The 19375-nt window shown below is 42.5% G+C and overlaps 4 protein-coding genes across 5 annotated transcripts; 2 read left to right on the forward strand and 2 right to left on the reverse strand.

Moving 5' to 3' along the window:
* Positions 1-9161: 9161 nt before the first annotated feature.
* On the forward strand, positions 9162-10695 carry LOC128714965 (uncharacterized). Its single transcript, XM_053809847.1, has 4 exons — positions 9162-9224; positions 10308-10368; positions 10430-10525; positions 10598-10695. The coding sequence occupies exons 1-4, from the start codon at positions 9162-9164 to the stop codon at positions 10693-10695; spliced, it is 318 nt and encodes a 105-aa protein (XP_053665822.1).
* Positions 10696-10789: 94 nt separating this feature from the next.
* LOC128715563 (peptidylprolyl isomerase domain and WD repeat-containing protein 1) lies at positions 10790-13302 on the reverse strand. The gene is made up of 7 exons (XM_053810469.1): positions 13110-13302; positions 12652-13039; positions 11947-12586; positions 11773-11882; positions 11588-11706; positions 11014-11354; positions 10790-10933 (listed from the first exon to the last, which is right to left on the reverse strand). The coding sequence occupies exons 1-7, from the start codon at positions 13300-13302 to the stop codon at positions 10790-10792; spliced, it is 1935 nt and encodes a 644-aa protein (XP_053666444.1).
* Positions 13303-13609: 307 nt separating this feature from the next.
* LOC128714686 (trichohyalin-like) lies at positions 13610-15195 on the reverse strand. The gene is made up of 5 exons (XM_053809561.1): positions 15148-15195; positions 15034-15086; positions 14804-14980; positions 14559-14721; positions 13610-14491 (listed from the first exon to the last, which is right to left on the reverse strand). Exons 1-5 carry the CDS (start codon positions 15193-15195, stop codon positions 13610-13612), a joined length of 1323 nt encoding a protein of 440 aa, XP_053665536.1.
* Positions 15196-16311: 1116 nt separating this feature from the next.
* On the forward strand, positions 16312-17602 carry LOC128714866 (40S ribosomal protein S5). Of its 2 annotated transcripts, XM_053809748.1 has the most exons (5): positions 16312-16347; positions 16393-16506; positions 16629-16967; positions 17255-17353; positions 17534-17602. In XM_053809748.1, the coding sequence occupies exons 1-5, from the start codon at positions 16312-16314 to the stop codon at positions 17600-17602; spliced, it is 657 nt and encodes a 218-aa protein (XP_053665723.1). The 2 variants fall into 2 exon arrangements, with proteins under 2 accessions (XP_053665723.1, XP_053665722.1); XM_053809747.1 differs by having other exon boundaries at positions 16312-16506.
* Positions 17603-19375: the final 1773 nt, after the last annotated feature.

The following is a 19375-nucleotide window of genomic DNA, read 5'->3' on the forward strand; positions in this document are numbered from 1 at the left end:
AACAGCGACAGTAGTAACCCAACACGAATGCAAATCCAATTCCAATGGTGGCCCCAACGGTGGCGAGGGTGGTACATTGAGGGCGGGGCAGCTGGTTTTCTTTTTTGATTCCCTGCCAACACGTTGTCGGACACGTTCCAGTTGAAAGCTGATGTCAATCGGGGTGGAGTTTTGGTTGCGAGAGTTATAAATAACACGTATCGAAAGCGAATCGTAGCCCATCTAAGTCGTTTTGGGAATGATTTTGATGATGATCTAAAACGAATAATTAAAAAAATGACTATAGCAACTAGAAAACAGCATACAAAATGTACATTTTGCTCATGAATTCATACTCATAATATATGGGGCCGCCTGGTTTTCACAGGACAGGACCGGTCCAAATTCTCATCCAGAGCAATCTGGAATGGACGGACCAAGGACTGACTATCTCAATACGGATAAATAAAATCAAAGAAAAAAAAAAAGCAAGCCCTTGACCTCTTGAGATTGTTGTGCCGGTAAAGGAGGAGATACACTTAACCTCATCCTGGTCCCATCTAGTTCACTGCTCGAAATATTCACCTGAAATACTTTGTTTACTGAACTGGAGTTTAATGGAGTTATAAAGTAATGTGAGTGATATGAAGTTATTTTATTTTTTATTCATAATATTACGTATGTATTATTGTAATCCAATTGTACATTATGTAAAGTCAGAGTCCTGAACTTCGACAAAAGCTTCTTCAACATTAAGATAGGTTAGAATGTGAAGAAAAAGCCCAATGTTGCTACTTTGCTTCCATGTTAACTAATGTCATTTGGCATCTTTTATCACACTAGTAAATTCTATTTTAATTCTGCTCAGATCGTCCTTTTCCTGTAGTTAATCCTACCAGATTCCTGATTGACCGGACCGGAGGAATACCCAATTCCATATTTTCCATTTCCATTTTTGCACAGGAACAAAAAGCTGTTGCTCATCCTTTAACTCAACCGTGCATTATCACTGCCGTCCCGTTGTGTATCGCGCGATGCATCATTAGCTCATCATCGCGCACCACCGTTTTCCGCACTTCCAGACACAACTAGAAATAATTGTGTAATTATTTATAAATTTTGTGATTTCCGTCGGTTAGCGCAACGAGAGAATGGTCGGCATGGTTTCGGATGCACGCGAGGGGTAGTCGGTATGACCCACCGCATAACCACCTTTCTCGTACCAACCTAAACACGTATCCACTGCAAAATAACCCCATCGAACAACAACGCTAAGCTCGGAACGGGAACATTCCCGACTGGCCTGATTGGTGGTTGGAGGGCTAAATGGGGCGAATATGGTCGATGCGGCTACACATTCTAACGATGATGGCTGCGGTTCGACGGTGACAGTGTCATCCAACCGGGGTTGATTATACCGATTGTACTTAGCATTGCACCACCAACCGTAGTTTTGGCCAGGTTTTGCTGGTTTCGTTTCTACAACGAAATGAATGTCAGGTCAGGTGGCCGCTAGTGGTGGCAAGCAGTGGCATTGGTGGATTGAATTCCTGTCGGCCGTGTTTTGTTTCCAGCCATCCGACACCGGCTAATGAATGGGCTCGTCATAGTTTAAACGATCTGATAGACATCCACCTGAACAGCGATCGATTATTTTGCTTATTAATGATGGCGTGTTTGTGTCATTTTGCTAGTGAAAAGTCTCGTGTGTATTAGCAGACACACGGTTATTAACAGTTGGACATTTCGAGCAAAAAAAAAAGCCTCATTTCATTTAGCAGGAAAGTTAGTTTTGCAGAATACGGGTTAACCTCAAACATTTGCCAAGGCCAGCGAGCAAGCTCAAAAAACACGAGATAGAAATATTTAATGTTGGGTAAATCTGATTCAGATATATGAATCTGAATTAATCTTAGAATGGAATGAACGACTCTGAATCTCTATTTCTATGTCTGAATCCTAAAAGAGTCATGAATCATCCTAAATTTATGACTTTCAAGGAGTTTGTCCATGAGGTCGCTCCTTCTCAATAGTCATTCCAAGGGACTACTGCGCCGCCACTGATCTGAGGATTCATGACTCGTTTTTGAGAGTCGATTCCTGAGTTGAATGACTCCTCACGAAAGATTCATATGAATGACTCTTCTAGACAGATTCATGCTGTTTAACTGTTCAAAACTAATGTTGGATGAATCTGAGTCAGATTCATGAATCAGAATGAATCTTTGAACTGAATGAATGAATCTGAATCTCTGTTTGTCGCTCTGAATCTTAGAAGATTCATAAAAAAGCCAAGATTTGTGAAATCAGGCTTATCCATCCTCCTCCCATTCATAATTAGTGCAAAGTGGCCTCAACTACCATTTCACTAGAGCACCCCATTCTAGAGGGGTTGATTTGAATGACTCCTCACGAAAGATTCAGAAGTCTGAACCAGAAGAGATACCCGACCCTTGGGCTCACAAGACAAACATTTATTTTGTTAATGTTACTAGCTGTTACCTGCTTCTGTCTATGACTAATCCTTTACGAATGAATGCCCAGAGCAAATGGTTCAGTCTGCTGGCGGCGGCATCATGAAATTGACTTCACGAGACCATTTGGCACTGTGTGTTCTGTTTCAACACGATTATTGCGTTTCGTCACTCGTGGCAAAACGAGAAGAGAAAGCCACCGTTTAATTCTAGGTACTAAAAATAATTCCCCACACTATCACTAGTCAGCGGCGCAATGCATCATCCGCTTGTCGTATTGTAATTGTTCAGATAGTGTTGCATTCTTGGTCGGCTGCATGCACCCTCTCATTCATTCAACGTAATGCATTTTTCTGCTTAATTTTTACACCCAGCGACTTACACGCTGTTGTTGTGTTGGAACACTCACAATTGTACGTTTTGGTTGCGGTGTACGTAACACCGGCAAATGTAGAGAATCTTTGACCGATTAAATAAGCAGCATACGCCACACGCACCCCCACGATGGACGATGCAAAGGGTAACAAACGAAACGAGTTCACCTGTAAATAGCGGGTGCGGTCGGGCAATCTTTCCTATACCCGCGTAATCTACTCAAAGTAGTGTGTTTATTAAATATCTTGTAAGTGGGGTTTGTTTTTTTTTCTGCTGTCTGCATCGCACGTGATCGTAATAGTAATTATCCATCCAAACAAATGCATCCAAAACAATACGGCAAGCAGTGCGTCGTACCATACACGATCACAAGGTGCGTTTGACGCTATCATCGCGGTCAGCAGCGGTTTGATTCCTGCAATGGACCTTGATTGGTGATTCGTTTGGTTGTTAGCCCGGTTTGATCGACTGTTCGAATGCTAGTGTTGACGCAATCGATCAGCTGTGGCGAACAACATCGATCGGCAATGATCGCTCGCGCAAGCGTAAACGCGCACGCGAGCATGCTTTGTATACATAGCGTTATCTCCATTTAGTTTGGTCGCCAATTCTTCCTGGTGCGCTTCAAGTGAAGATCTGACAAGGTGCTTTTCTGGGTGGAAAAGTTGTTTAAAAAAATGTCCAAGATAAAAAAATATATTAAATACTAAGGAAGAGGATAAATTAATGACTTTGATAACTCGTGGTAAGATGGTCCAGCTTGTTTTGAATGTTATCAGATAATAATTTAAGAGTGGTATCTTGTTATCGTCTATCCCATATAAAAGAAGGGAGATAAGCTAAAGTGCAGCAATTACAAGGGTATTACGGTGTTGAATATTGCCTACAAAATATTCTCCCTTATACTACAAGATCATCTTGTCCCATTCGTTGACAAGGTAGTTGGAAACTATCAGAGAGGATTCCCAAACGGAAAATCAACCACTGATCAAATCTTCACCATGCAGCAGTTCTTGGAGAAGATGGCGGAGCAGTAGCTAAACTCCTTCCATTTCGTCATCGACTTCACGGCCGCATAGCCAGAGCTCTTTCGGAATCCCGGTCAAACTTACCAGACTAGTACGGACGATAATGACCAACGTCACTTGCGGGTGATGGTGGATGGAAAATTCTCAGGGCTCTTCGCTACCACCAAGGGTCTGAGCCAAGGAGATGGACTCTACTCTTCAACCTGGCGCTAGAGAGGGCCATTCGCGACTCGGAGGTGGAAAGTTCGGGGACCATCTTCTATAAGTCAATCCAAATCCTGGCATACGCTGATGACATAGACATCATTGGTTCAGGATTCTCCTACGTAGCGGATGCTTACCAAAGCATTGAGCAGTCTGATGAAACTTCTCCACTCAAAACACCTGTCGCGACGAACGAAGCTGCGACTATAAAGAACTTTTATAGTTCCAGTACTCACAAACGCCTCTGAGATATGGACTTTGTCCAAAACTGAGGAAACTCTCTTAGCAGCGCAATGACACTTGGCAGACGCGGTTTAGAGGATATCCAATGCCATCAGTTTATGTGTTGCATGAAGCTTCACAATCTTACCGATCTATTCTGCAGGTTCTTTAACACAAATTGAACATCAACTGATCATGATAGATGCGAATTTGCTTCTGACATTAGATCGTTTATCGACCAACGCCATTTTGATCCATTTTTACCATTTAAAGTAACGCATCGAGCGTCGTAAATATCTGATACCCGATACGATCACCCTGTACACAATGATCTTCTCGTTTTTTTTTTTTTTGCTCTTGTTTCACCATAGATGGAACATTTAGCTTCTCTTACCTATTTTAAGTTGAATGCCCTTCTCTTCCTCGTTACGGCATCAAGTCAGGCAGGTGCCCGTATTGATTGACCGAGATGAAACCATACAGAGAGGTGTAGTCGTAGAAGCTGAAATCTGCTGCTTGTTCACACACTTGGCACAATCAACATTTCACGTCTTCAGGTAATTGATATTGATCGATCACAAATGGGTGCTCCGTTTTCACATCACTGAAACGGCAAACATTCACATAAAACGCACCGTTGACGATCGATGGCAGTTGATAATGCAACGGAAAACGTTAAAATTAAAACACTGCGCAATGACTCCTCCGGAGCACGACACGTTGTTACTGAAATTCGGCCAATATTTTCAAAGAAAGGAGACACTTCATGAACGTTGCCAAACAGCAGGTATTGAAACACGCCCAAAGTGTGGGTATTATTTTGGCGTATTACTGTATCAGAAGTGCGTTTCATTCGCGATCTTCCAAATTAATCACTTCCGACCGGGTACACCATCGCCCTCGAGGTAAATCTTCAACAATACAAACTTTTGCTCGTTCTCTCTTCAACACAAACTTCCGATCATGTATTATTGCTTTAAACTTTGGCAGTAAATACCCAAAACGCACATTCTTTCCACGTCTTCACTTCTTGTTTGTTTTTTTTATTCTTGTGTGAACACCTTCAGGTTGGAGAGACAGTCAAATGTTTTTAAGAGGCTGTATTTTATGACCCTGTACGCAGCGAAGTTTGTTGGTGATCTAAGAGACAAATACGCGTCGAAAACACACGCTTGCCCGTTCGAAAATACTCCAGACTCCAGCATTGTAAGCGTGGTTGAACAGGGAAAGGGGTGGAAAGGGGGGAAACGAAAAAGGGTGTGAGAGGGTCGTTTATCAAAGCAACCCATACACACACGTGAGTAGCAGCGCCGTCACCAGCGAAAATAATGCGAGAAGAGGGCCCAGCAAAACGTGAGCGTGAGGAATGGGAATTAAAAACGTCCCGAAAGCATGATAGAAAGGAAGATTGTAACACAACACGAGAAAAAAAAGAGAAAGAGAGATCGCGAAGAAGGTACGGATATCAACAGTTAGCCACCTGGAAGGTTTTCCAATCGAAGGAACACACTGCTTTTCACGCCGTACAAACAGTCGAAGCAACAGATCGATCACGTACCCACTCTGCTGCTGATTACGTACGTCCCCATTTTATCTCTGATAAGTGATAATGATTGTCACTGGTGGAAACATCACACGGCACACAAACACACGCGAGAAAAGGTCTAACACACATACCACCACTTCCCGGTGAGGCTCCCTTTATCAAACACGTATCGATGGGAACTTATCAAACGCTGTTGTGACGCGTCACGTATGGGTCACGCGGTTTTGCTACCATGATGCTATTGTTTCGTTAGCCACGGGGTCGCTCATTAGATGCGGAATGCACGGAGCCACTCCGAAACCGAAACTTACCACAAACATTCGGGCACCCCCCGGGGCCGGAAGCGAAAAGGGCAGGAGATATTTGAGGAAAAAAAAACGGGTAAAATGGTCCGCGAAAACCTGCGAACTTTGCAAGCACCGAAACAATACTGAGAAAGGTGAGCATAAGCGATGCGCGAACTGTACCGCGAGATACGCAAGCTCCCCAAGCTGCGATCTGTCTGTTTTGGTGCGTAACTTGTTGAAATTGGAGAGAGGGCCCTAATGCAGGGTTCGTCCCCTGCACACCATGATCTGCGTAGGGGTTTTTTTATGTAATTTATCACATTTTATTTTATATCGAGGATTATTAAGCGACATTTTCTAATCGATAATAATTTATCGATTTGTTTATTTTCATGGTTAAAACTCTTCGTACTTCGTAATATCAATTTTAATATTTAATAACTCAAGGATGGCTCCTGATCGTTTCGTGCTATCGGCGAGGGTTAGTGTTGCGTTGAATGAAGGTGAATGAATGAATCTCAATCTCACATTTCACATAAATCTTTGAATCATCCAATATTTATGACCTTAATGGGAATTATCTTCAAACTCCCATTTAAATTTAATATCATTTTTCACACGAACACGAATTTCTACAGATCTTCAGAGTCAGTTATAGACGGTTGAAAAGAATTTCACAGGAATAAAACACTTTTCCACCTAACAGCACGAGGAAGGCAACCCCTGTCTTGAAACCTCGCACGATCTCTCGACTTCAAATGTAAATTGATCTTTGCTAAAGGCTGCATGCGTGATTTCTCAGCTTCTCTCTCCGTTTCTCTTTTCCTCTCTCCGATACTCGCTTTAGATATTCTTTTGTTATATCTCTCGAAATCTCACTCTTCCCCAAGTGATTCATAAAACCCACCGCGATCGTGATCTTTTCCGTCTAACTGCAACTGTCGGTTTTCCCGCGGATTCGATCGCATCGACAACATGATGATTACTAATTTATGGCTTCTAATTGCTGGCTATAGCTTCGCACAACATTTCACAAGCTAATGCGATGTCTTGGCGGGAAAGATAAGCTTCTAAGCATATTTATTTAAAAAAAAAGTTCTGCACACATAACAAACATAAAGCACAAGAATAGTATTACTCTTGATTTGATTTCCTAAGCAGATCCTGTTAAGGTTTGTTAGCGTAATGCGGCGTGAGTTTACAAAACACATTGCAAACGTAAAAATTCTAACCGCGTCCTCGGTGTCTTCATTCGCAATCGGTCAAACCACTTCAGAGCACTTCCCCCGGCAAGTGAATCGGTGTAGCAAATTATCAACACCTCTGTTTCATCCTCCACATGTACAGAAACCTCTTCCAAGTGGAATACAATTCGTTCCAATAGCGTTTGAAAATAGCATCGAGTACCTCTCATCGAGAGTCAGCACAAACGAAAGTTAATCCCGTTGGTACTTGAACTTCACGGATGTGGCCCCTTGGCGGGTTCGGTTACCATGGGTGAAATATGTGTAAAAACGGTCGGGGCAGTCCTCCCCCAGTGATATCGCATGCTGCTGCACGCTACCCGCTTATCGGGCCGCAAGTGTCTTCCGAGGGACGGAAAATGATCGAAAATCGATTAACTTCACATTCGCAATGTATGGCCGTTCGGGGTTTTTTCGGAGGGCCTATTCGTTGTTTCACTCGGTCTATCTATCTCGGACGAATGATAAGAGCAAGTACCGGTGGGGATTTTTTTTGTTGCTTCTCTCTACTTCTATTTGCAATCGCAAACTGGTCCAAGTGGATAGATTCGATCGATGCGACAACAATCCTATCACACAGTACAGGCTAGCTGAACGGTGGGGACGGGCATAACCCACGATGGCATACCTTTGCGTTTAACGATCAGTACAGTATTTGGTGTAACAGATCTGGATGAATGTATTTCCGTGTACAAGTGCAAGTGCTTTATCAAAATACTGAATTAAATAGTGACTTCAAACAACTCCTGCATTAAAAGATCGTTCTGTACCCATTTCACGGTAAAGTACAATCGATACGAAATTCATCCCGCACATTCGACGGTTGATTACATTCCGACTGCACATCGAATGTGGGACGTCGGTCCATTGGTTGAGCATTGCAGTGACAATTACAGTTAAAATTACTTGTTAAACAGTGGTGCTAAGAATTAAAAAAAAAAAACTCAGTGAACACGTACACGCCTCCGTTGAAACGTGGCCAATCGAACGAACGAGAATTGGCATAAATAGCAAGCAAATTCGAAACAAAGCACGGAGAGAAAAAAAATACGCAAACCCCCTGAACTACGCATCATAATTTTTATCACACATCTCCACCCATTCCCCCTTCCTGCACACACCGGTATGTACGGGAGCAAACATCTGCCTTAATTGTGTGGGGTACTAGGCGCACGAGGAAAGGGTTTTTCGACGCATTCGGCAAAATACGACCATATTTATGCGCAATCAGTTGACCAGCAGCATCCACAGCCATCCAGTGGATTGTGACGAGTACGTTTTGCTACAACGAAAAAACAAAAAACGAGCAGTAAAAACATATACACATCGTTAAATCAGGGCAACAATCGAAGCATTACGCAAAGTGGATATAAACACACAGGAAAGAGATTTATACAGCAACAACAGACGAAAAAAAAAGGGCAGCTACATATATTGATATCACATCAAAATCAATGCTTCCCACACACACAGTTCGCAAGCCAATCCACTTTTCACCCGTATTGAATAGTCAATTAGCGCGTTTTAAGGATTTGTCGTTTTTTTGTGCTTGCTACCATCACCCCATCACCAATCATACTTTTATGAAACACACGCAGCAAAAGGGGAGCAAAACTCGTGAAACGTTCGTTTGTTGACTGTGATTTTGTTGTTTTTTTTTTTTATTCTTTTGTATCCAAACCCCGTGGTAGATCTTTTTTTTTTTTGTGCTGTTGCTATTAAAACGCCTCCGCGTTACGTTTCACTTACCGTTGCCAGCTACTGCACAGCGTGGTTACGACCGCACATAGAACGCCACCAACATGTCCTGGGTGTTTCATCTGCTGTGGATGTTTCTGGTGCTGATGCTGTTTTTCATCGTTCTGGTAAGCGCATGGGTGTGCGAGGAGATGCATTGAAATGATGCATGAATTAGTTGCTAATGTAGGAGCTAGGTGACACAAAAAAAAAAAAACGATCATACACCTTGTATGATAACAGTTAAAATAATCGTTTGGTCATGAAGGGGCGATCATAACTCTTTGGTATGAATATTTCCAAAAAAAAAAACTGGTCAATTTGGAACAAAAACAATCTTCATATGATGCATTAGTTTATGACACCGTTGACACCGTTTGTGGTGTAAAGAACATGATGTGAGGAATTCCTAAATTAGTTCCTGTGAGTCAATAATGTGAGGCTTGCCAATAGATGTTGTAGTTCCCATCTCAAAAAGGAATATTCTTAACGAGCAATTGAAGGACCAAATTTTGTAACTTGGAAGACCCCAATTTGCTACCATAATTATGTTTTGAAATCACTCAGTAATTCTCAGCAGAATAAAACAATATTGATAATTGAAATGGGTAACCACTTCTTCTTCATCATCGGCTCAACCACCTGAAGAGGTTTAGGCCTGCCATTTCTGGCATTCTGTGAATTCATTTACGCGTAGTTGGATAGTCAGTCCTGCGTACGGAGGATCGGTCTGGTTCGTTCCGTTTTACTTCAAAGCCTCCAAAAGAACAAAACCAATCGAAATAGATGAAAGACATCTTGATTAACAGGATTAGTTTATCAATTATACTGACCACCTTTAAATAATGCATGTTTTAATCTGTAATAGTCTTACTGAGCATCTTGGGGTCCACAAACAACACAACATCAGCCGAAAAGTTCAAGAAGAACACGTGACGAAAGAAACTTCTTAATGATTACGCTATTGAATGTAGTGACTCATTACATCCATTGTCTGTAGATGTGAAAAGGTATTAGCTCACTTGACGAAATCGCAAACAAGACTGTAGCGCATCGTTTTACAAGAAATATTAGACTAAAATTGTTGTCCATTACATTAGACCAACAATGTGTTAAATGATCGTACAAGAATCGGCAAGAAACATATTGCAACTCCTAATATTTTATTTTAATTAATTCACTAACCTCATCATTGCACTGCTTCATTCCAGCGACGGATATATTACTTCGGGCTGCAGGTGCATCGACCAGCAACAAACCAATCGCGCAGTCGTAAGCATAAGCCGTAATCATCAGCTGGCAGCCAATCTAACCGTAACATCATTTCTTTCAGAAACTTCACAACGCTTCGCGGTATTCACTATTTACCAGAATGATCACCGGACGGCTCAACAGCATCCACCAACGGAACGCAGTCAACCTCCTGCTTGTAAGCGTTCACCGAATATGAATCGCTCCGAGAGCAGTATTCATCGTATTCGTTTTCTTTCTTTTCTTTCAGACACGGAACCGCCACCGCCTCCAAAATATGATGAAGTGATAAAAACACCGGGCCTGTTTCAGAAACCTCCACCATATACAGCGACTACCGAAGCGTAAAAACTGGTTTACGCATAAAAACAAAATGTAATGTTAAGCAAACTTACCAACTTAAACAGCTTTCCTATGTTTTATTAATTCAATTGTATTTTATTTAAGACAAGTTGATTGAAATTATCCGAATTTCGTCGTACGGTTTGTCGGTTTTCGGGTTCGTCTTCGCATTGCATATGTTCTGCACAATTTCCATACCTTTATGCACACGTCCAAACACTGTATGCTTATTATCCAGCCAGGGCTACGTTGGGGGTGAATGGAAAATGACATGTAACTATTAATTAGTGAATGCTCTTACGCTTAACAACGCCTTGAACCTACCGTAGGCAATACGGTGATGAAGAATTGGCTGCCGTTCGTGTTCGGTCCGGCATTCGCCATGCTAACCGTGTACGGACGATCGTGTTTGAGCGTTGAGCAAAACTCATCCTTAAATTCACCACCCCAAATCGATTGTCCACCGGTACCGGTGCCGGTTGGGTCTCCGGTTTGTATCATGAAGCCCTTGATCACACGATGAAACAGATGCCCATTGTAATAGCCATTTTTGCTGTGAACGCAAAAATTTTCCACCGTTTTAGGGCACTCCTTGCCGAACAGACGCATGTGGACGTCACCCATAGTCGTGTGTAGTACGGCATTGTCGTAGATCTTTTGTACGCCTATATTGGACAAACAGATTGATGAGAAAATGTTCCCAAAATCGAAATATGAAAGTATTAATATAAAATAAACAATAACCCAATCTAACACTACACAAACATGGGTGGATAATACAAATAGCTAATTTACCTTCGCCTAGCAGTGAAAGTATGGATAGCGGGATTATATAAACAAACGTATTTAAACATACAACTTTTCTTACTCTCACCAGTGGCCGAGTTTCGAAACTTACCCTGTCCTTCCGTAACAGAAATGATATCTTCCTTGGAAGGTTTCTCGTTGAACACATCGCGTTCCATATCTTGCAAATCGGACGGCAGCCGTCTGGTGTAGAGGTAGAACCGTTGCTTTCTGCATAAATTGTAAAACAAAATTATGCTTAAATTGTTTTTCTTCTCTATTCTTTCCCATTCTTACTTGTACGCCGTGCAGAACAGTGTTGGATCGTTCGGTATTGCCTGTGCCGCCTTATTTTCGGAAGCTTCCTGTTCGAGTGTGGTAGCTGCCTTCGAAAACTTTACTTTACCCTGTAACCCAAAGAATGGAAACGTACAAACTAATCCAAAATCTCACAATGCACTGTCAACTCACCTGAAAAAGGGCCAAATTAAGTGGGCGCAAATTATCATTCTTCCCAATAATCTTTGCACATCGATTCGTCACTATGTTTACCAGCTTAATGCCGAGCATCGTCGGATACAGAATGAAATTCCCGCTGTAATCGAATGTCACATTCATATTGGCGAAGGCGTCCGATTTTTCCAAATCGCGCTCGTTTGCCATTCGGCGTCCAAATTCCATGTTCGATAATGTTTGCGACAGCTGCTGACTTTCGCTGTAACGCGCCAAACTTTCATCGTACACTCGCAGCAATTTTCCGCTAAGGAATCCAAACACACGCACCTGTCGGTCGGTGGACATGGTGGCAAACTTCTTACCGTCAGGCGAAAAGCTTAGCGAAGTTACGGTAGTTTTGTTCTTCGCAAACTCGTACAGGCTGGTATCGAGCTTTGACTCAAAGTGTACCACCTTGGTGGGAAATTTGAAATCATGGCGCGGTCCATACCAGTACTCCAATATTCCTGCCTTATCGATCGTAACGGTAACCTCGAAGGTGGGATTATAGCGGATCATCACTACGGGTTTAGTGTGTAGATTTTCAATGGTATGCAACGGAGTGTTTGTTCCTTTACCGTCATAGACTCTAATCACCGGTGAATCTTGGTCCGCTCTACAAGAGAAATAGAAAATTTAGCATTGTTGTGGTGGAAATCAAGTTGGCCGGTTTTCTCTTACACTGCCAGATAGCTAATCACGTCACCCATTCGATGGATCCACTCCACACGGTACGGGATGTACTCTAGCTTTAGCATGTTGATCATATCAAAGTTAATCACATCAAACACCTTGATACTTTTGTCCACTGAAGCCGTGCAAAGGTATGTACCGCTGCAGTTAACGGCCAGGTAATTGATCGGTGCTAAATGACTGCGAAAGTGCTTCACAAACTCGATACCCAGCTCCATCTTCTTCCAAAACTTTACGTGACCATCCACGCTAACTGTGACGATAAATTCCGATTTCGTCACCACTAGATGCGTGATGGTGTCTCGGTGCATGAAGGATTTCTCGTAACATTCCGCATCCGGCAGGTTTTCAATGAAGAGCTTTTCATAACCTAACACTGGAGAACACAAATGGAAGGGTGAGAATATGGGATAAAGTAAACGTACATTTCTAATTCTACTACCGACCTTTACGCTTCTTTGATTGTGCCGCAGCCGATGGCATCGGTCCTATCCAATCGCCGTCATCATCTTCACCATCGGGATCCTTACTGTTATCCTGCTCTGGTTGTTCCAACGATTGTTTTGGATCTTCATTATGCTTTTCCACTTCCGCTTCGCTAGATGCACGTTTACGCCGGCTGTTTTCCTTTTCGCTCATGGCAAATCCGGGAATTTTTGTAGTTCGCGCCGAAAGCACAAAATAGCACACAGGCAGAGATCTAAACATAAACAAACTGCCGTAAGCGGAATCATTTGACAGCTGTCAACAGATGGCAATGACAGTTTGAATTTGCAACGGTTTTTTTTTCGTTTCGTGGCCCACAGCATAATTTTATTGCTCAGTGTAAAAAAGTCTTTTTCACATTACCTAAAATGCAATTCGAAGGCTTTAACTAACTGTAGATGATGTTATCAAATCTTCATATTCAGTAAATTTGTTATCTAAAAATGCCGCCTACGAGCTTTCAGTACTTGCGTTTCATCAGTGACACGTTCGGATGTTTTTTGAAGTGCTCCTCGAAGGAACCCTTCACGTAGCTTTGCACAAAACTCAGCTCATTAAAGCTTCGCTCGATCAATCGGTTCGTTTCCATCTGATTGGCACGTTTGTTGCGCTCCCGGTCAAGCGATGCCGATTTGATTTGCTCTTTCAACGAATCACGGTACTGCTGGACTGCTGTCTGTATCCTACAATCGGCTCGTTCCGCCTCTTCACGATTCCTTTCCTGCTGTTCGCGCTCTCGAAGCGCTTCCTGTTGACGCTCTTCGCGTTCCCGGGCCTTGCGTGCCTCCATTTCAGCGATCTGCATCCGTTGACCCTCGTAAGCAATGGATGCCATCTGCAGCCGTTTTTGTTTCTCCCGGCGACAGGTCTCCAACTTTTCCTGTTCAAACTTTTCCCGTGTGTCGTTGATCAGCTTTTCCAGCTTGCCGTCTTCAAGTTGACGCTGTCGCAAAACATGCTTGGAGTACTGATAGAACTGATCCTTCTGCTTTTTCAGCACAATGTCTTCTGCTATGCGTGCCTGCCGCTCCTGCTCAAGCTGTTTGGCTGTGGTATCGTTTAGCATGCGTATGACTTGCATATCCTGTTCCTCTCGTTTACGTTGCAGCTCCTTGCGCAGTGCAATTTGTTCATTCAAGTGTTCGGCAAGTTCCGATTTACCGAGGGCTTTCAGTTTTGCATCATGATCGGGGAACGGCAGGGACGCACAAACTACTTTTTGCAAATCAACCTTATCCTGAATGGCTTTGAGTGATTTTTCTTTAATCTGATGTTTAATATCTTGTAGCGCCTTTTGTTCCATCGATTTACGCTCGAGTTTTTCCTTTTGTTCATTTTGTAACTGCAAGATCACGTAAAGATAATTTTTTGCGGTACTTTTCAAATGCTTACCACGTGGTTTTACTTACATCCATCTTATACTTCCGAACGTGTACCTCCGTCCACATGCGTTCTTCGTCCATTTTGGCTTGTTTCAGTCTTATTTTATCCTCGATTTGTGCTAGCTGACATTTTTTCGATTCTTCATGATACTTTTGTTGCAGAAACGACCGTATTTCATCGCAATTATTTCTACAAAACCGTCAGACACAATAATAGAATAGAGAAATTACGCATACGGCTGTGTCCCCGTAACTTGAGAAATATTACTCACAGCTTAAGTTGTATCATTTTGCTTTTCACAAACTCCAACCGTTGGCGTTCCTGATCCTGTTTAGAGCTGAGAAGGGCATTCGTTTTGTCCCTTAAACGCATTGCTTCTTCGTCTTGGAACTTTTGCATTATTTCCCGCTCCTGTTGCTCTTCCTCTGATTGCAGCAAGGATTGTAACCTAAAAAATGGGCTTGCTTATAATTTCACCCAAAACTTCTCTTGTTTCCTTACCTTTTACGTTTCTCTTTTAGCAGATGGTCATACTGCTGATCGGCGCAGGACATCTGTAATACAAATCATGATAAATACAAAGTTGGGGACTGCCGAAGGTATTGTATCGCTTACCAATTTTTTCAATTCATTTTGAATACTAATTTCCGGATAGAAAAGCATTTTTTGCTGCAATTAGAGGTTATTTCTGGCGCATGAAAGTACTAAAATATGATCCGATATTCCCCGGCAATACAAAACTCGCCTGCCACTGTACCTACAAACGGATCAACCAAGTTCAAAGTTGTTTGATGTGGTTGCCATGCTATTTTGTAAAACGACTTTACTGTTGCTAGGGGCAACGACGATTCCCATGTAGCCACAATCCCCTAAAGTTGTGAGTTATTAGATAAATAAAGTTCTTCAAATAAATAAACGAGCCTATCCTCTGGCAAAGGATCGATAATAATTTCGATTTGTAGATGTTGCTGGTATTTTTGCGCCTTGGGAAAATAAAAAAAAAAAAGATTTCAATTAAATCGCCCACTGTGCGGCACGCGATATCGTTATGTCGATTTGGCCGACTTCCTGCCAACTGTCAAACGCACCGCGTACCAACATGGCGAAGCAAATCGTCTCGCAGCAAACTGACAAACTCTCTTTCCGGCTAACGCCACTGTAAAACAGACGTGTTGAAAGTAAATAAGATGAAACTTTTTCTATTTTCCCCGGTAAAACGGCACGAATTCGTGAAATGGTGCATTGTAGCCGAACGCTTAAATATTCAACGTGCAGAGTGTCGTGAATTTGGTGTGCAAATCGTTTGGTTTGACTGTTAAATTTCGTGATAATTTTGGGTCAGCGAGTGCCGACTGTGGTACATAGGGAGTGAAGAGGATCGGTCCAGAGGGGTTGGGGTAGTGTGCAGAAGCTCAGGGTAGATGGTAGCTGTCAGTCCGTCTATTCGTTCATTTCCTCTTCGACCATCCGAGCGCACGTGTCGTTCTGCCGTGCCGGCTTCGATATCAAGTTTAGAGTATAGAGTTAATGTACTTCATACATTATTTCAAGGGATTGAGAAACTTTAAAACAGTTATCAAGTGACGTTCCAAATTCACGTACAATATCTGCACGGTTGAAATTTTATCGTATCGTTCGCGTAAGAATTCGTGCCGAAGCTTTGCCTCCTACGTGTGACCGCGTGGTTCTTGAAAAAGCAACCGGAAGCCCTTTTTTCTGTCTGGGAACTAAGCGTGTGTGGTCCTTTTTCTTGTCCCTGTGCGAAACCTCTTTAGCACCATGGCTGACGAAGCATTCGAAAACTTCGATGAGGAAGCGACGGTACCACAGGACATGGACGATGCCGTCCATGATGACCAGGCAGCCCAGGTCTACGAAGAAGCTCCCGTAGTCCAGACTGCTGAGCTTCCCGAAATCAAGCTGTTCGGCCGTTGGAGCAGTGATGATATCGATATTTCCGACATTTCCGTCTCGGTAAGTATGATTTTTTTCCTAATTAATTCTCGTTTTCGGCACAACCACGTGTTAGAATCATTCTCCCGAAAGGCGTCATGGTTAAGTTTTTAACCCTCGGTTTTTGCGTTTTATGTTCACAGGATTATATCGCCGTGAAGGAGAAGCACGCCAAATACCTTCCCCACTCGGCCGGTCGCTATGCGGCCAAGCGTTTCCGCAAGGCCCAGTGCCCGATCGTCGAGCGTCTGACCAACTCGCTGATGATGAAGGGTCGCAATAACGGCAAGAAGCTGAAGGCTGTGCGCATCGTGCGTCACGCTTTCGAGATCATGCATCTGCTGACCGGTGAAAATCCGCTGCAGATCGTGGTCCATGCCATCATCAACTCAGGCCCACGTGAAGACTCCACCCGTATCGGGCGTGCTGGTACTGTCCGTCGTCAGGCCGTCGATGTGTCTCCTCTGCGTCGTGTCAATCAGGTAAGATAAAATTGTTTTTGATCGTGGCCGCGAAATACCGATTCATTAGGCATATTGGCTAGATCGATACTCTTAAATCTACATACAATTCCATCTGGATCGGAAAGTATACACGGCATGGTCTGCTCGATTCGATTTACGTTGGGCTGGTGCGTTGTAAAACGAGATCGGTTCAAGGTGTGATCGAGTGATCTGCCACAAAATGGCTCCCTGTACAACAATTCTATGCCCGCGAATCTTGATTGTTACTAACTTTGCGCTCACCCTCTGCTCTTTCGCTTCGTTAGGCTATCTGGTTGCTGTGCACCGGTGCTCGTGAGGCTGCATTCCGTAACATCAAAACGATTGCCGAATGTTTGGCCGACGAGCTGATCAACGCCGCTAAGGTAAGTAGCGAAATCAATTGACCGTTTCGCGTCCACGCGGCAAAACTGTTGCAATAAGTGGAGTATTAATTGCGTCTATTTAACTTTTGTTGTTTGTGCGTCGTTTACCGTTGGCCATTTCCGCGTCCATATTGCATTCTCTCTCTATCGAACCTCCATTTGATCGACAACCTTCTGCAGGGTTCTTCGAACTCGTACGCAATCAAGAAGAAGGACGAGCTGGAGCGTGTCGCCAAGTCTAACCGATAAACATTTTCCTACGCGTGTGTGCGTTTGTCGTTTGTTTGGCAGGCGGTTGGTGTGGTATTGCTTTTTTTTCGTCCCGTCAAAAACAACTACTTGGCGGGAAAGAACCCGATCGTTCCTCCCCAAAATCGTCATCCAAACTGGGGATAACTGAAGGAGGTTGGCTCATCAAAACGCCCATGTTTGCAATACCATCGCAGGAGAACTGGGTTTTTTTTCTTGTACGTGTATATCGTGTGCTATAGATAGTAATAGCACATGTATCACCGTCGAAGAATTAAGAAGGGGAATAAACAAAAACAAGAAATCCAAAAAAACGTTGGCTCTCTCTGAAGGGTGTGTTCTGTTTCTTTAAGATTTAGTTGTTTAATTTGTACGGATTGTGCACGGCCCAACGACGCATTTTTGGGGGAAGTGGAAAGTTTTCTTCTTGATTCAATTTAGGTATATGATTCGGAATGAAACGTTCCAGATTGTGGCATGAATGACTCGCACTGAACATACACATTAGGCCGCGTACCGCAGCATTGCAAGAGCTACGTAGTCGATTGAAGGTAAGTGTTTCAACTAGCATTCTAGCAAGCTTTCCATCGTTTATGCCCAGCAACTTTATTACGCTTTCTCCACTTTCAATTCGATTGGGCAAATGATTTTGTTGGGCAATAGCATATTTGTTCTCAAGGTATCTTGGAGACTTGACTATATTCACGACTCTACATCGCTAGTTACTACTACATTCGATTGTTTTATTCTTAAGAGTTATGCGATACTGATATTTTTTTTCTAATCGCCTTGTATGATCTTTTTTTGCAGATTATGCTGTAAAATGGCTTGGAGCATGTAATGGATTTGAATGAAAGGTAAGAATTCTCAATCTGTGTGTGTTTTTTTAAGACGTAAATTGGTTTAGTTTTCGTCACATAATACCAATCGAAATGAAATGATAAAGAAATGTTTATTTCGATAGGAAAATGTGACAATATAAAATGGGTAATAAACCAAGATATGGTTTTAGCTCGATTACAGTACGCTTCAATTCCTGTCGTTGTATATTACTACATCTCAATCTTTTCCTTTGCGCCGTTGTACTCACAAAGCATTGTAATACATGTCGCCCTTTCGCCATTTCCAGATTGAACCCTGTTATTGCTCTGTGTACGACCAAAAGGCTCCAATTTATTCACGGATAACGAAAGGTAAGTTAGAGCAAATTAAAAAAACCCTTCGACACTGCTTATTTCACTAGAATGTCCAGCTATTTTCAATAAAATCTGTTTAGAGAAAATGCTTCATTCTAAGCCAGTAACATTTCACGTTGGACGAAAACAATAGTTGGTACTTTGCAGGGTATGGAAGTGTATCTTTTTTACCCCCCATAAGTCCAATGACACTTAGTTTCACATAGTCTTTTTTTAAGTTCTTTTTCACTGTAGTTGTTAATTATATTTTCTCTGTGTGTTTGCTTTTGCAGGTTGGCGGCGGTATAGCTTGGGATCTCATTTGCTTGGGCACTTTGGGCAATTGTTTAAAAAAAAGGTAAGCAGTACACTGATAATGAAGGAATAGCCTATGGCTCTTCCTGCGATGATGCATTTAAGTGATGAATTTATTATCAGTTATCCCTGGCATAATCATAATGCTGAAAATTTTTATTCTGACAACACATTTTAACTTTACTCGTTGCACTTATGTACGCTGTTTCTACTATAATTATTCTAATTGTACCTTTTTCTGCATTACAGGTATAAGCACGGACTACAAAATGGAAGCGAATTA

This window comes from Anopheles marshallii, chromosome 3 (genome assembly GCF_943734725.1).
Source record: "Anopheles marshallii chromosome 3, idAnoMarsDA_429_01, whole genome shotgun sequence".
Taxonomy (NCBI): Eukaryota; Metazoa; Arthropoda; class Insecta; order Diptera; family Culicidae; genus Anopheles; species Anopheles marshallii.

Excerpts from the sequence above, each read along its gene's own strand:
- LOC128714965 (XM_053809847.1), top strand. The coding sequence starts at position 9,162 with ATGTCCTGGGTGTTTCATCTGCTGTGGATGTTTCTGGTGCTGATGCTG. Across the intron at positions 9,225-10,307 it reads TGCTGTTTTTCATCGTTCTG|CGACGGATATATTACTTCGG; the intron begins GTAAGCGCATGG and ends GCTTCATTCCAG. Across the intron at positions 10,369-10,429 it reads AACAAACCAATCGCGCAGTC|AAACTTCACAACGCTTCGCG; the intron begins GTAAGCATAAGC and ends CATTTCTTTCAG.
- LOC128715563 (XM_053810469.1), bottom strand. The coding sequence starts at position 13,302 with ATGAGCGAAAAGGAAAACAGCCGGCGTAAACGTGCATCTAGCGAAGCG. Across the intron at positions 12,587-12,651 it reads GTGATTAGCTATCTGGCAGT|AGCGGACCAAGATTCACCGG; the intron begins GTAAGAGAAAAC and ends TTTCTCTTGTAG. Across the intron at positions 10,934-11,013 it reads TCATCACCGTATTGCCTACG|CCCTGGCTGGATAATAAGCA; the intron begins GTAGGTTCAAGG and ends CCCCCAACGTAG.
- LOC128714686 (XM_053809561.1), bottom strand. The coding sequence starts at position 15,195 with ATGCTTTTCTATCCGGAAATTAGTATTCAAAATGAATTGAAAAAATTG. Across the intron at positions 15,087-15,147 it reads AAAATGAATTGAAAAAATTG|ATGTCCTGCGCCGATCAGCA; the intron begins GTAAGCGATACA and ends TTTGTATTACAG. Across the intron at positions 14,981-15,033 it reads CTAAAAGAGAAACGTAAAAG|GTTACAATCCTTGCTGCAAT; the intron begins GTAAGGAAACAA and ends CCCATTTTTTAG.
- LOC128714866 (XM_053809747.1), top strand. The coding sequence starts at position 16,312 with ATGGCTGACGAAGCATTCGAAAACTTCGATGAGGAAGCGACGGTACCA. Across the intron at positions 16,507-16,628 it reads TTTCCGACATTTCCGTCTCG|GATTATATCGCCGTGAAGGA; the intron begins GTAAGTATGATT and ends TTATGTTCACAG. Across the intron at positions 16,968-17,254 it reads CTCTGCGTCGTGTCAATCAG|GCTATCTGGTTGCTGTGCAC; the intron begins GTAAGATAAAAT and ends TCGCTTCGTTAG.